The 13,279-nt window shown below is 55.8% G+C and overlaps 1 protein-coding gene across 1 annotated transcript in view; it reads left to right on the plus strand.

Annotated features, from left to right (window-relative positions):
• The window catches only part of SDK1 (sidekick cell adhesion molecule 1), a 539,765-nt gene that overhangs the window by 425,774 nt on the left and 100,712 nt on the right, over positions 1-13,279 (plus strand). Inside the window, exons 23-25 of the mRNA XM_065892294.1 lie at positions 6,814-6,923; positions 8,584-8,734; positions 9,293-9,530. Coding sequence (XP_065748366.1) covers positions 6,814-6,923; positions 8,584-8,734; positions 9,293-9,530 — 499 coding nt within the window. The remainder of the gene's footprint in view (positions 1-6,813; positions 6,924-8,583; positions 8,735-9,292; positions 9,531-13,279) is intronic.

Below are 13,279 nucleotides of genomic sequence, written 5' to 3' on the forward strand. Positions count from 1 at the left end.
CCATGTAGGAGGTGAACTCTAAGTTGGGCCTTGAAGGATGCACAGTATCTTGATGGGGAGCAGGGCATTCCAAACAGGGAGAATAGCGGAGCGAAAGGCATGGCACCCGCTGTTTTAAAATGTGAATTTCACTTCTATTCAGGTAGAGTGAGGCCAATGGATCAGGAGACAACTCCCTGAAAAGACCATTTGTTTCTCACAGATCCCAAGAGGAGGGAGCACGTGATGCCGGGCAGGGCCGCACAAGGAAGCACCAAGGTCTCCCAGGGGGCAGAGGGGGGCAGTGTGGACCAGAGACTTCACTGTGGTTTCCATGGAAGGAGTGGACAAGGCAGGATGGGCAGACTGAGGACTGGCTAGTCTGGGTCATTCCAGCAGGCTCTGGGGCACAGGGCCCGTCCCTGGTTGTCTGGTACCTGCCCTAGGTGACGAGGGCAGGGGGACAGTGGTCCAGAGTGTGGGAGCCCCGTGGAGGAGGGGGTGGGGTGAGGGCTCTGGGTTGGTTGGTTTGCATTGGAAAGGTGTGCTCACAGGTGAGTTGTTTGTTGTCTCTAGGACCCGGCTGCCCTGGGAGGGGCAGTCCCAGCTGGGTCAGCCAGGCCCCGGATGTCAGGGCATGAAATACAGAAACTAGAACTGTGGCTGATACACACGTGGTGAGGGCTGAGCAGCTGCATGGTCGGGCCCCGTGTGAGCTGGTGGTGATGGGAGGCGAGACCGGAGGGGAGGCAGGAGCCGGTGCGAGCAGCCTGCAGCATTTTACTAAGGGTGGAGATTGTCTGTGTCCGAAAACGTCGGCAAGAGCCTGCGTCTCCTGGTCTCTGAGCATGTACCAGGGTGTCTCGGCACTCCCCACGCTTCACCCCAGCAGAGTCTCCCGACGGACCTTCACTTCGGAGCCCAGGGCCGGGTCCCCGCATCACACGAGCATGTGTCGGGCCGGTTCCGGTGTCCCAGTCCCTTTCCCGACCCTCCACACGCACCCCGCTCCTCGCTGGCACTGCAGGATCTTAGAAAGTGGCACCAACTCCCGCCACGGGGCGCAGGATGGCGTGGGCAGTCCTGTTTGTCCTTGAGAGGCCTTGTGTCTCACGGGAGAGAAGGGACAGACACAGATGCCGTCCCCCCACACTTGTGACAGACGTGGAGGAGGCCAGCCTCGCTGTCGAGGCAGGGAGGAGAGGAGCCAGGGGTCCGGGGTCCCACGGCAGGACGGACGGAGACTGCGGCTGGAGGGCGGGCGGGGTGCCGAGACCGGTCCCGAGCCGCCAGGTGTCGTGGAGCCGCTCTTGTGTGTGGGGCTTGGGCCAGTCACAGGGGGCCCACAGACTCAAGGGAGGCAGGCCCCCAGGGGCCCCCAGTGCAGGGACAGTCGTGCGTGCACATGTGGCTTCCAGGAGAAGCCTTTTCTTGGGTAGGGGAGGACTTTATGGAAAAACTGGTTCCTGGACGGATATTTCAGAGGGGATGTGGGTAAGGTGGCAAAAACCCAGGCGCGCAGCGGGGGAGGCGAGACTGGGGGGTCGGCCTCGAGTCTGCAGACAGTGAAGGCCGTTCAGTGGAGCCTGGATGACGACTCGGTCTCTCACTTTATGGCCGCAACAGGTGAGGCCCAGAAATTTCTGAGGCCTGAGTGCTGTGGGCATTGTAGGCTGGGCTGTGTAGGGTGACCGATGGGGAAGGGGGGCCTTCCTGAGATCAACAGCCGGGGGCTCCATCTGACCTGTGACTTTCTAGCTGCTCATCAGGGAAGCAGGCTCGCTAGGCCAGTGGCCATGACCGGACGCGAGGGCAGGCTAGCCGGCGGCCCTGAACTTTGGTCTGTTCTGAGGAAGAGAGGCTTTTCTAAGAGATGTCATTCTTTTCTTTTAAGTCACTGAGCTTGACTATCCAAATAGTTCAAGCGACCGGTCAGGAGCTTCTAAACTGGGGTCCTGTCAGTGAAATCAAGTGAAGGTAAGACAGGCTGAGGGGCCTCCCAGCATCGGGCAGATGGAGGGGGGTGGGCAGCAGGCCTTGGGGGTGAGGCCCTGGCTCAGAGGCTGGAAGCAGGAACGTCCTCCCGGCGGTCAAGAGGCACGAAGGCCGCGCCGGGGTCTGAGCCGTCCTCATGGAAGGACGCCAAATGCCAGGAGGAAGGAGGACACTGCTGAGGGGAGAAAGGAGGGGCCGGGACAGACCCGGGAAGATGTTGTTTCGGGGTCACTGCGGGCAAAGGAGGAAGCAGAGGAGAGGTGGCTGGGAAGCCAGACGGGGCCAGGAGTACCCAGGGTCACAGACCCAGGAGAGGAGCATTTGAGATCGAGGGACGTTTAAGGCAGAGGACCAAATGGTCATTTCACAGCCCTCCTGCTTCCGAACATAAGAAGAGTGGTAAAGGGCTTCCCTGGTGGCGCAGTGGTTGAGAGTCCACCTGCCGATGCAGGGGACACGGGTTCGTGCCCCGGTCCGGGAGGATCCCACATGCCGCAGAGCGACTGGGCCCGTGAGCCATGGCCGCCGAGCCTGCGTGTCCGGACCTTGTGCTCCGCAACGGGAGGGGCCGCAACAGTGAGAGGCCCACGTACCGCAAAAAAAAAAAGAGTGTTAAATAGTTAAAAAGTAAATGAATAAGCAACTAGCAAGGTACTGGGGAGGAGCGGGGAGCGGGGAGGGCAGGGACCCTGCTTCTGGCTGTTTCGGAACAGGAAAACTCAGTCAGTGCCAGAGGCACCCCGCCCCACCCCCACCAGCTCACGAGGGTCGCAGGCTGTCCAGACTCTTCGGGAACTGGCCTCGAGCCCTGTCCACCCTGAGTCCCCTCCTGGCTGTGCCGCGATCTGCCAGCAGTGCCACGCGGAGGGGCCCCAGCTGTCTGGGGCTCCCTGGGAGGCTCCACTGGCTCAGGCATGGGGACACAGCTCAGAGCCCGAGGGGACTCGGGAGCTGTGCAGGTTGCTTGGCAGGCAGGTTTCCCTCCTGACACCGGCGTTTGGCAGGTTTCCATAGGGTGGATTCTTGGCGCATCTTTTCCCCTCTCCTTAGCTCTGGATGAAAGGAGAGCTGCTGCCTCCCACCCTCCCCGTCCGGCTCGTCGTCTCCCTGCACAGCTGCAGGTCCACGTGCTGCGTCGCCACGTGCAGTTACCTTGTGGGCCAGGTTAATGCCTGTCCTCCGAGTGGCCACTGATCCCTGGCCTCCGGCTGCTGAGCTCATCGTGGCAACGGCGGCCGTGGCAACTCGGGCTCTGATGGAAAAACCACCTGGCGAGGCTGGCGGGGTCTGGGACCCCAGGAACTAAAAGAGCAGGCGTGTCCGAAGGCGCCAAGTGCAGGCGGGCCGTGGGAGCAGCGGCCCAGAGCCCTCCTGTAGAGGTGGGCAGTGGGGCAGCCTCCCCGGGGGCTTTAGCAGAGGACAGCGGGCTCTCGGTGGGCCCTAATGGCCACCCCCGCTGAGTGGCATTTGAAACGCGTGGCACTTCTGCTCTTGTAATAAGTATTGTAAAGTGCTGTTTGTCAGCATTAAAAGAAAAAGAAGGAAGAAATTGTTAAAATCCCAGCCTCCCCACGGAGCTCGGGTCGGTTTTATCCTTAAAGAATCCGGCCACACTCTCTGCCTAGCGCATCGCAGGGAGCGGCCGCTTGCTTCTAGAAAGTCCGTCGTCGTGATGGTCTTGAAATCCAACCAGAGAGCCCAAGGAGCCCAGCAGGGATCAGAGGACTCCCCTTCCGCACTGAGAAGGCTCCTGTCTCTTTAGATCCAAATGTAACCCTTTTATTGTAGAAATTTAACCCCCGCCGCCGCCGAGGTCTAGAACTACAGTCATGTTTTCGGTAATAATTTGTTTCTGGAGCTCAGTGCCAGGCGGCCCGTTTTCAGTACTGCCCTGGAAGTCACACACACGTTTGTCTGTGTGTTCATTCGTGCGTTAAACCAACGGGTCGGGCCCCGAGTTTGGGCTGGACCCTGGGGGAGGTGCTGGGGCTGCGGTGGCGAGTCAGACCCTGGACCCACCTTGGGGGCTCGTGGGACAAGTGACAGCAAGCGTGGAAGACGCCTCGGGAGGAGGCGGAAGGCACACCGCGTGCCCTGTGGCGGGACGCAGGCAGGGTAGGTCGCGTGGTAAACACATAGGTTCGGGGGCCAGGGGGTCTCCACTGCAGCTTCGCGGCTCCACTGCGAGAGCATGAACGTGGGGCCGGCCGTACACGAACCGGCGAGCGAGGCCGAGCGCCAGTGAAACTTTATTTACAAAGCAGGAGGTGGGCCGGGTTCGGCCTGCGGGCCGGAGGTTGCAGGCGCCAGCCAGAACTAGAGCCTTGCTGAGTAGGTCCGCCTAAGGCTCCTTTGCCTTAAGGACTCTGACTGTGCTTGACTTCCTGTTTAGGATTTGGCCCAGACCCTGTGAAGTGAGCTGCAAACCTGTAGAAGCCGCACACCCAGAGGTGGCCGCTGTGCTACTCTTCTAACCGGTTTCACGTCGCACGTTGCCGTCTCCTTGCAGCTTCCTTCCCCGCATTGACTCAGACTCCGCCTCGGGCGCTCTCCCCTGAGCCACCTTCGCACCTGCTGCTTCCCTCATCCGTGAGCAGCACGGATCTTCGACACGCGCTGTGTTTGAGCGAGAACTGGGTGTGATCAGCCCTGCCTGCGCTGGGGCACGTGGAAGGAGCCTTCTGGCGGCCTGTGGGGGGGGATAGTGGGGGGCGAGGGGGTCCCGTTCATGGGGGCTTCCCAAAGGCCTGGTGCTGCCCAGACCCGAAGGAGCTCGCCGGCCGCGTGAAGGAGCGGAGGGCTGGGTGCGTCTTGCAGACACGCGGGCGCTTGGGACTATATGGTGCCATTAGGTCGTGACGGCTGGGCCCGCAGGTAGAGCGGCAGGCGGGGTCTGCGGAGACACGCGGCACCCACCTGAGCCCCCAGAATGCGGCCTCCATTCAAATCCAGGTCTTTTAAAAAGAAGCCAGAGCGCTGCTGGGGGCGGGGGGGGGGGTGACCTCGGGTGTCCCCACCCGACACTTGTAGGTTACACTCATCAGAGCGAAAGCCCCACAGCCGACCCGCAGCCCCTTCTGTGGGGTCCCGCGCTGCAGACGCGGAGAGCTGGCCGCCTCGGTGAGGGGCCCCGGACTCCGGCCGCGTCCTCCCGATGTCCCTTGGGCGGCTCGCTGCTGCGCTGCTTCCCGGGCTCGTTACCCGCTCTGGCCTCCTGCCCTTTCCCCACCATGTGTTTGTGGCTGGTCACCCCATATTTTATTCTGATGCTTTCTAACCGAGGTGAAATCACGATAAACATAAAGCGAACCGTGTTAGCCTGTACGGTTCACGAGTGAGCGCCTCTGCGGCATCACCCACCGCCTCCGTCTGGTTCCGAAACCTTTGCCGGGCTCCACCCAGCCCCGCGTGCCCGTCAGGCTGCCACGCCCCTTCCCCTGTCCGTGGGTTTACCTATTCTGCATATCTTATGAAGTGGAATCATACGGTACGTGGCCTTTGGGGTCTGGCCTCTCTCTCAGCATCACGCTTTCGAGACCTGCCCACGCTGTAGCAGGTGTCGGGGCCCCTCCTCGCCTCGGCTGAGTGGCGTCCATCCTGTGTCTGCACCGCGGTTTGCTTCTCCATCATCCCTTGATGGACACTCGTGCTGCTTCTTCCCTTGGCTGCTGCGAGCAGAGCGGCCGTGAACGTGTGTGTACAAGGACTCGCGAGAGAACCGGTTTGCACTTCTGGGTCACCGCTGGGTCATGTGGTGGTTCTAGGTTTTTGAGGAGCTGCCAAGCCACTTCCACGTGTTTAGTCGAGGGTATTTGGAGTTTTGCGTTCAGTTTCTTGGGGACTCGTGCCGCCCGGCCCCACGTTTGCTGTCCCCCTCTCATCCTCCGCGTCCGTTTCTCCAGTTTACCAAGGTCGTCTGAATTCTCGTGCCACCCTCCCATGACCACCTGCCAGCCTGCCTGGGACAGGGATGCAGGGACATGAAGAGAACTCAGAGGCTTCCCTGGCTCGTGGTGACTCGTGTCCCTCCGTTGTTCTCTTGCGGGGACAGGCCCTGGGGCTCTGCAAGGCGGCGCGAGTGGGGCACAGAGACTGGGGCAGGCAGAATTCAAAGCTGCCTCAGAAGGTGGCGAGAACCACGAGATGTGTGGCTCGGGGGCAGGCTGGGTGGTCCTGGAAGGGTCAGAGCCACGTGAAAATACCTCCAGGGCAGCCGACTGGACGGGAAGTTCACGGACGGGGAATAAAGTCAGCAGGAGTGGGTCCCTGGGCAGGACCAGAGGGCGGGCAGGGCGCCCCACTTGGAAAGGGCCCAGCTGTGCCCCGAGGCGGGTCCTTACCACCTCAGCAGCGAGTCCCCTGCGGAAGGACCTCCGGTGTCCCGGCCAGCGCCGGTGTCTTTGGTGTGTGTTTGGGCAGAAGGGGTCAGGGTGGGAGCGGGAAAGGCTGAGGCCCCTGCTCGGCTGCAGTGGAAGTGGCTCTGAACCCTCCGTGAGGACACCCGGCCACCCAGGTCCCGTGGGGTCCTGGGAAGGTCTTCTCTGACGAGTTATCCCCTCAGCAGGAATGAAGGACCCGACGGCCAGGTCCTCTCCTGCACCCGCGGCCTCAGAGCGCTCGGGTACTTGTGCCCAGGTCCTGACTGTGAGCTGGTGACTGAAACCCCCCAGACCAAGTGGCAGGGACAGAGGAGCCCACGTCTCAGAGGCACAAGTTGGGGGTGTGCACACGCAGGACTCAACTCGCCCCACTCGTGGGGGACACTGGGCGGCCGCACGTACATGAATGGCAGCCTCCGCCCTGTGTCGTCCAGCTGGTCCCAAGACCTCCCTTCCCCAGGTCGGAGCCGTCGGCGACGAGGAAGAGTGGGTTACCCTCTACGAGGAGGAGAATGAACCTGACGCCCAGACGCTGCAGATCCCGAACCTCACGCCCTACACTCATTACAGGTGAGAGCGGCGGGCCGTGAACCCCGCACAAGGAAGGGGGTGCCCCCCACAGGTGGCCCCGTCTGCAGTAGTGAAACCTGGCTGCATGAGTGTAAGCGAGACACTTCCAGGTGGCCGTAACAGTAAATTGAACCTTTCGGGGCACGAGACACGGTCGAGTGTTATTCCAGGGAGGTGGTACCCGATGCTAGGTCAGCCACGCCCCCTACTACCAACGCCGCTGACCAGGCAGCCAGCAGCATGGCTGGTACATTAGGCTCAGTAGCCAAGGCCCACGTGGTTGGAGATGTGGTGCTTTTCCTTACAAAACTCCACGACCTCTGGGGACTGTTACCGTGCTGTGTGTACACAAAGCAGGCGTCCTCAGAGTACCCTTCTGCTTCCCCCTCCCCGCCCAGGACTAGCAGTAATCAAGCACTTAATGTGCCATTTAACCTTTGCTCCTTGATCCTGAAACCTATCCAGGCAGTACATCCTTGGCCTTAACGAAGGGTAGGGTGGTCATGGGCTGGTAGAGACATCGTGACTCCCCCATAAGGTCACTGAAGGAGGTGGAATTTCCAGTTATCACCAGATGCTGAGTTTGATAAAGTCGCTGTTCTGCCAGGATGGATACATTTCATAAGATCGGGGAACAAAAGACTAAGAGTCACTAATTCAGGGAGTAAAAGGTGAGATTTTCCATCTTTTTGCGAAGGACACTTTTTCAGTACAATGTAGCAGGCTTAGGGTTTCTGGAAAAAACCTGATGAGGGATGCTGTTTAACTTACATTCCTTTTACCATCCTTCCTAAGACTAGAGCAGATGAATCAAGATACACTTTTGTTTTTAGAGAAGAACATTCAGCGTAAAATGACCTGTTGGGATGCAAGACTTGCCGTGGGAAATTAGTATAAGCTGTACAGTTACTTCAAAGATCAGAAAGTGTGATTAGAGATCAGCGAACCTGTCTTAAAATCACGTAAATTTAGGAAGCCCCTATAATTAATATGTGTGTCTACTTAGGGTATTTGGTATATAAGTTCAATTCGAAGAGTTGTACATGTTAATAAAGAAGAGAGAAAAACTGAGAACATTAACATCGACCTTAAAGAACATCTAATTCCACCCTCGTTTTACAGACAAGGAAAAAGGCAAGTCAGCGATGGGGTGAGAGTCGCAGGGTGTGGAGTCTGGGGCCGTTGCTCGTCTCCTGAACCAACAGAGAGTGGGTTGCAGGGCACCCTTGGTCATTAAGAGACGCTGGAATTTCAAAGCTGTCATCGGGTAGCGACATTGTGACATTCCACTTCCGTTAAAGAGCTACTTGAGCTCTAGTCCCCTGGTCTCGCACTAAACTTGAACCAGCCAAGGGCATCTGATGGCACAGATTGTGGCCACGTAACCCATCCAGTCACGCTTCCCTTGGAACGGGAAATTGCTGAGTTGCGGTGCATTTACCATTCTGTGGAGGCTTTTAGGGAAAGAGGCCATATACGTAATTCACATTTTTAACGAAACCAGGTGGAAAGAGCGCGGCCTTGAGCGATGGCCTCTGTGATGCGGGCAGACACGTATCTGCCCCCGCCCACCTCATAGCCCTGGAAGTTGTGGGCGGGTTTCCGTCCTCCCACATTACCTCTTGCGCAGAGTAACTCCGGTCGTCGGCTTTGCTTCCAGGTTCCGAATGAGGCAGGTGAATGTCGTCGGTGCCAGCCCCTTCAGTCAGTCCTCGCGGGTCATCCAGACCCTGCAGGCCCCCCCGGACGTGGCCCCCACCAGCATCACCGTCCGAACCGCAAGCGAGACCAGCCTGCGGCTCCGCTGGGTGGTGAGTTGGGAGGTGGGGGACCTGCGTGGGAGCCCAGAGCTTAGTCATTTCCTAGTCTTGCCTTGTCCCGGTCCAAACTAATCTCACCGTTAAACCAGGAAGTACTGCATTTTACAGTCGGTGTTGGACCCAGGCCAGCCCCAGCTGTCTTTAATTAGTAGCACGACTCACTGGCTTCTTGGAACCGAGGAATATTCTTTGGGGAGGAAAGCTGCTGGCCCTACAGGCTGAACCCCTTAAGTCCTTAAGCCAGGTTGACACGGAACCAATACTCAGTATTTGTAAGAGAGCCAGGTTGATATTGAATCAGAACATTTCCCCACAAAATTAAGCTGAAATGCATTAAAAGAAATTATGTCCAGCCAAAGTTACTGAAAGGACTTCATTTAATTAACAGAAGAAAAGTTCCAGGGGAAAGTAGAATAAAGGTCATAAGCATATTCACCCCAGAACATCTCTTCCGTGGACTTGGCCCCCTAAGACAGGCCCGTGCATGGAGACCCTCACGGGGGGCGGCTCCAAGACCTTGGCTCACCGCGGGCTGTTGTCCACTTCCAGCCGCTGCCCGACTCACAGTACAATGGGAACCCCGAGTCCGTGGGCTACAGAGTTACGTGCTGGCGCCCCGACCTCCCGTCCACTGCGCTGGCCCAAGTCATCAGCGACCGGCTGGAGAGGGAGCTCACGGTCGAGGGGCTGGAGGAATGGACAGAGTACGAGCTGCAGATGCAGGCCTTCAACGCCATCGGGGCCGGGCCCTGGAGCGAGTCCGTGCGGGGCCGGACACGGGAGTCAGGTGAGACGAGGGCCGGCAGGGCCCTCCCCGTGTCTCCCTGGAGACCGAGCAGAGCGTCCGCACTGTCACTGGCATCTCGCTGGCTCATCCCCCACTCCCCTGCCGTGTCTGTGTTGACACTTTCCTGAGTAATTAGGTCCAACTGCATTAGAGCCCATGACGCTGCTTTGAAATTGATGATGAATTCTACCAGGGGCTAGACTCGCATTATTACCTTTTTAATTAGGGGTAATTCTCACCACCAGTGATGAAAAGTAGGAGTGTACAGAGACTCTAAGGAGATCTTTATAACGCAAGGTGTTCGGGACCTCCTCCTGATAAAGTCATGCGTGTGATGTGTTGAGCCTCCCCTGCGCTAGAAAATAGACCCTCAGAAGTTCGAGTGCTTTAGCACAACGGTAGTTTATTTCTCTCTCATTACCGCCTAAGATGGGTGTTCTTGTTGTTGGGTGGCTCTCGTCCATGAGGTGACTCAAGGACCCAGGCTCTGCTGTCCTGTAAATTAACCGCCATCTGCATGCAGCTGCCGGAGGGGAAGAATGAGCAAAGGGTGGGCGCACCTGTGTCTTAACACCTGCCCAGAAACGGCACACACCCCTCTGCTCACGTCCGCAGGGCTCGGGGCACCGCTCACGGTCAGGAAGGAAAGGAAAACTTTCAGTGGTCTCTCTGGAGAATGCTCTTCTTCTAGGCTTTGTGGTCAACATGGTTTGCAGGACCCTTACTGGCCTGGTTCGAGTTTGTAGAAACAGAGGAAAGTGTTGCTAACACTTTAAGGACGCACAGGACAGCTCTTTCCACTAGTCTGAAATAGTGAGGTTTTCTCCTGAAAAGGAAGAACGTCTCTGCTCCTCTCACCATCCCCTTACCCATGATGCTCTCCCAGTGCTTGACGTATCCCGTGGGGGGCAGGGGCGGGGGGGGTGCTGTTCAATACCTTCCTGACCTCCGCCCAACGAGGGGTGAGAAGAAGGTAGAAAGTCTGAGACGGTGAGCTAGCTCCATTGTGACTTAGCTGTTTCCTCGGAGGCTTCCTGAGCCCAGGGTGTGTCCTGTCTTCTCAAGGCTCCACAGGTACAAAAGCGGAGAGGTCACCCTGGAAGCCCGTGTGGGACGCGAGGGCAGCCAGGGGAAGCCAGCACCTCCCAGCAGCTGTTTCCACGCTGGACACCTCAAACTGTAATAAGTACATTTAAATTAATAAAAGACTTTTAGTAGGAAGATGAGTAAGTTCTGAGTAACCTTATGTACAGCATAGTGATTATAGAAAATTAAGAACTGAATCACTGTGTTGTACAACTGGAACCAGTATAATACTGTATGTCAGTTATAATTCAAAAAAAGAGAGAGAGAGAGTCACTAAGAGAATAGATCTTAAACATTGTCACCACAAAAAAGAAAAACAAAGAGTAATTACGTGACCTCACGGAGGCGTTAGCAAATGCTATGGTGGTAATCATCTTGCAGTGTATGAGATTAAAATGTGCAACATGTTGTATGTTGTACACCTCAGTCTTACACAATGTTATATACAAATCATATCTCAGTAAAACTGGAAATAAATATTAAAGTATTTAATTATTAAAGGAAAGCATGAAAACTTTAAGTAGAGATTAAAATATCATTTTAAACAGTTTTGTTTTTATTTTTAGGAAAAACACAGTCATTGAATAAACCACTCTGATTGAGGTAAAAAGTAGGTTAGACACTGATAAAGAGGGAATTACCAAACTGGAAGCTGCAAATGAGTAAAAAAAACCCTCAAAATACAGTGCTAAGACATCAAGATTGAAAGTATGATAGAGAGGTTAAGAGACATAAAGAACAGAATGAGAAGGTCCAACATACATTTAATGAGACTCAGAAGAGAAAGGTGGTGGGGGGGGGGTGAGAGGGAGGAAATACGTGGAGATTATGGCCGAGAAATTCCAGAACTGATATAAGACATTATGTATCTGACTGAAGACGTGAATCCTGAACAGAATAAATAAAAATAAGTCTGCACCAAGATGCACTGCACTACACCTGCAAATGCGGAAGCCAAAGAGCAATCTTAAAGACATCTGGAGCAAAGGCATCTTACCCACAAAGACCATTTGGAGCCAGCTTCTCAAGAACAAGAGAGGCCAGAAGACAATGGAATAATGGTCTTGAAGGAGCTGAAAGTAAATAACTGTCAACCTCAAATTGTACGCCTGGCTACACTTTCCAAGGATATTGTTCAGAAAACAACAAACTAAGTGTTACGTAAAGATGAAGAAAGTGTCATTCAAAACAGAAAATAATACTTTGGGGTAAGTTTTCAAAGAACAAAGTAAACCAGTGGCAAAACTGCTGCACTGAGACTCTATTTTTGTAAAAATCCTTCCAGCTGCCGCGCGGCCATCTTTCCGGCGGTCAGAGGCCATCGCTCTATGTGTGAACTCACTCCAGTGTTTTCTTCTACCTCTGCTCTCCTCAGACAATCTTGGATCGTCTCTTACGTGGACTCTGAAAAGACTTTGCCGAACAGTGTCGTTGTCTGAGGTATAGATTTTGTATCCAGAAAAGCACTGTGGGCTCGCTTTTGTCTCGGTTGACAGATGTGTGTACGTGTGGCCAGAAGAGGACCACGTGCAGGCCAGCGGGGCTGACTGTGGCCAGACTCATAGTTCGCTTGCTGAGAAAGCTTCTGATCTCGAGGGAGAATTGTTCCTACAGCTTACACTTTGCTTTGCCAGCTATCCCGTTCTTTCTTCTTTTGAGGGTTATGGCTTACAGAAAATTATCTTTCGTTTTTAACTGAATGTTTGTTCAGTGAGACGTTTTGGTCCAACACATATCTCTTGGAGAAGAGAACGGTTTTGGTTCAGCAGGTGTTTCCATTACAACTTGATAATAGGGTTATTGATCTTCATTTCAAGATATGGGTGGTTCAGATTTCAGATTTTTTTTTTTTTTTTTTGTGATATGCGGGCCTCTCCCTGTTGTGGCCTCTCACGTTGCGGAGCACAGGCTCCGGACGCGCAGGCTCAGCGGCCATGGCTCACGGGCCCAGCCGCTCCGTGGCATGTGGGCTCCTCCCGGACTGGGGCATGAACCCGTGTCCCCTGCGTCGGCAGGCGGACTCGCAACCACTGCACCACCAGGGAAGCCCTCAGATATTTTTAATACCAGAAGAGTGGGCTCCTTGGGACCCCTTATGGGCTGTTCTCTCCTCTAGGGTAACTGGTGCTGTCATGTTGGCCCCTCCATCTGGGGCTGGTCCTGGAGGGGTTCAGTACCCCAACCTCCAAATGGAGCTTCCAGAACCTTCTGCCACAGGAAGCTTCTCACCTCTGACCCACAAGCCCCTCCCAGCTGTGGCAGCTCTGATATCTTGCCTTCCCTGGTGCTGCCGAGGTTGGGCAGGTAGCCTCCCCAGCAGAGAATTCAGCCCCTTCGGATGACTTGTCCTGCCAATCACTGCCCAGCATTGGACAAAGAGGGTGAAGGGGCTACACGGGCCCACTGGCGGAGTGCTACCACCATCACTGATGAGGACGGAGAGGGGTTGGAGAGAACTGGTGGGGAGAGGAGGGCTGCACTCCCACCTCTGGAACCCAGCGTCACCTCCGTGAAGATAGCCGTCCATCAGTGCTTAGAAACAGCACGGTGCGCAGACGCTGAAAGCCAGCGATGGAGGCACCGAGCAGAACGTCTTGAACCACATTTAAATGAGGTTTCCAGTTTTGAAGTGTAGTCAAGCTGGTTTCATGACCCCTTATGAT

This window comes from Phocoena phocoena, chromosome 15 (assembly GCF_963924675.1).
Source record: "Phocoena phocoena chromosome 15, mPhoPho1.1, whole genome shotgun sequence".
Taxonomy (NCBI): domain Eukaryota; kingdom Metazoa; phylum Chordata; class Mammalia; order Artiodactyla; family Phocoenidae; genus Phocoena; species Phocoena phocoena.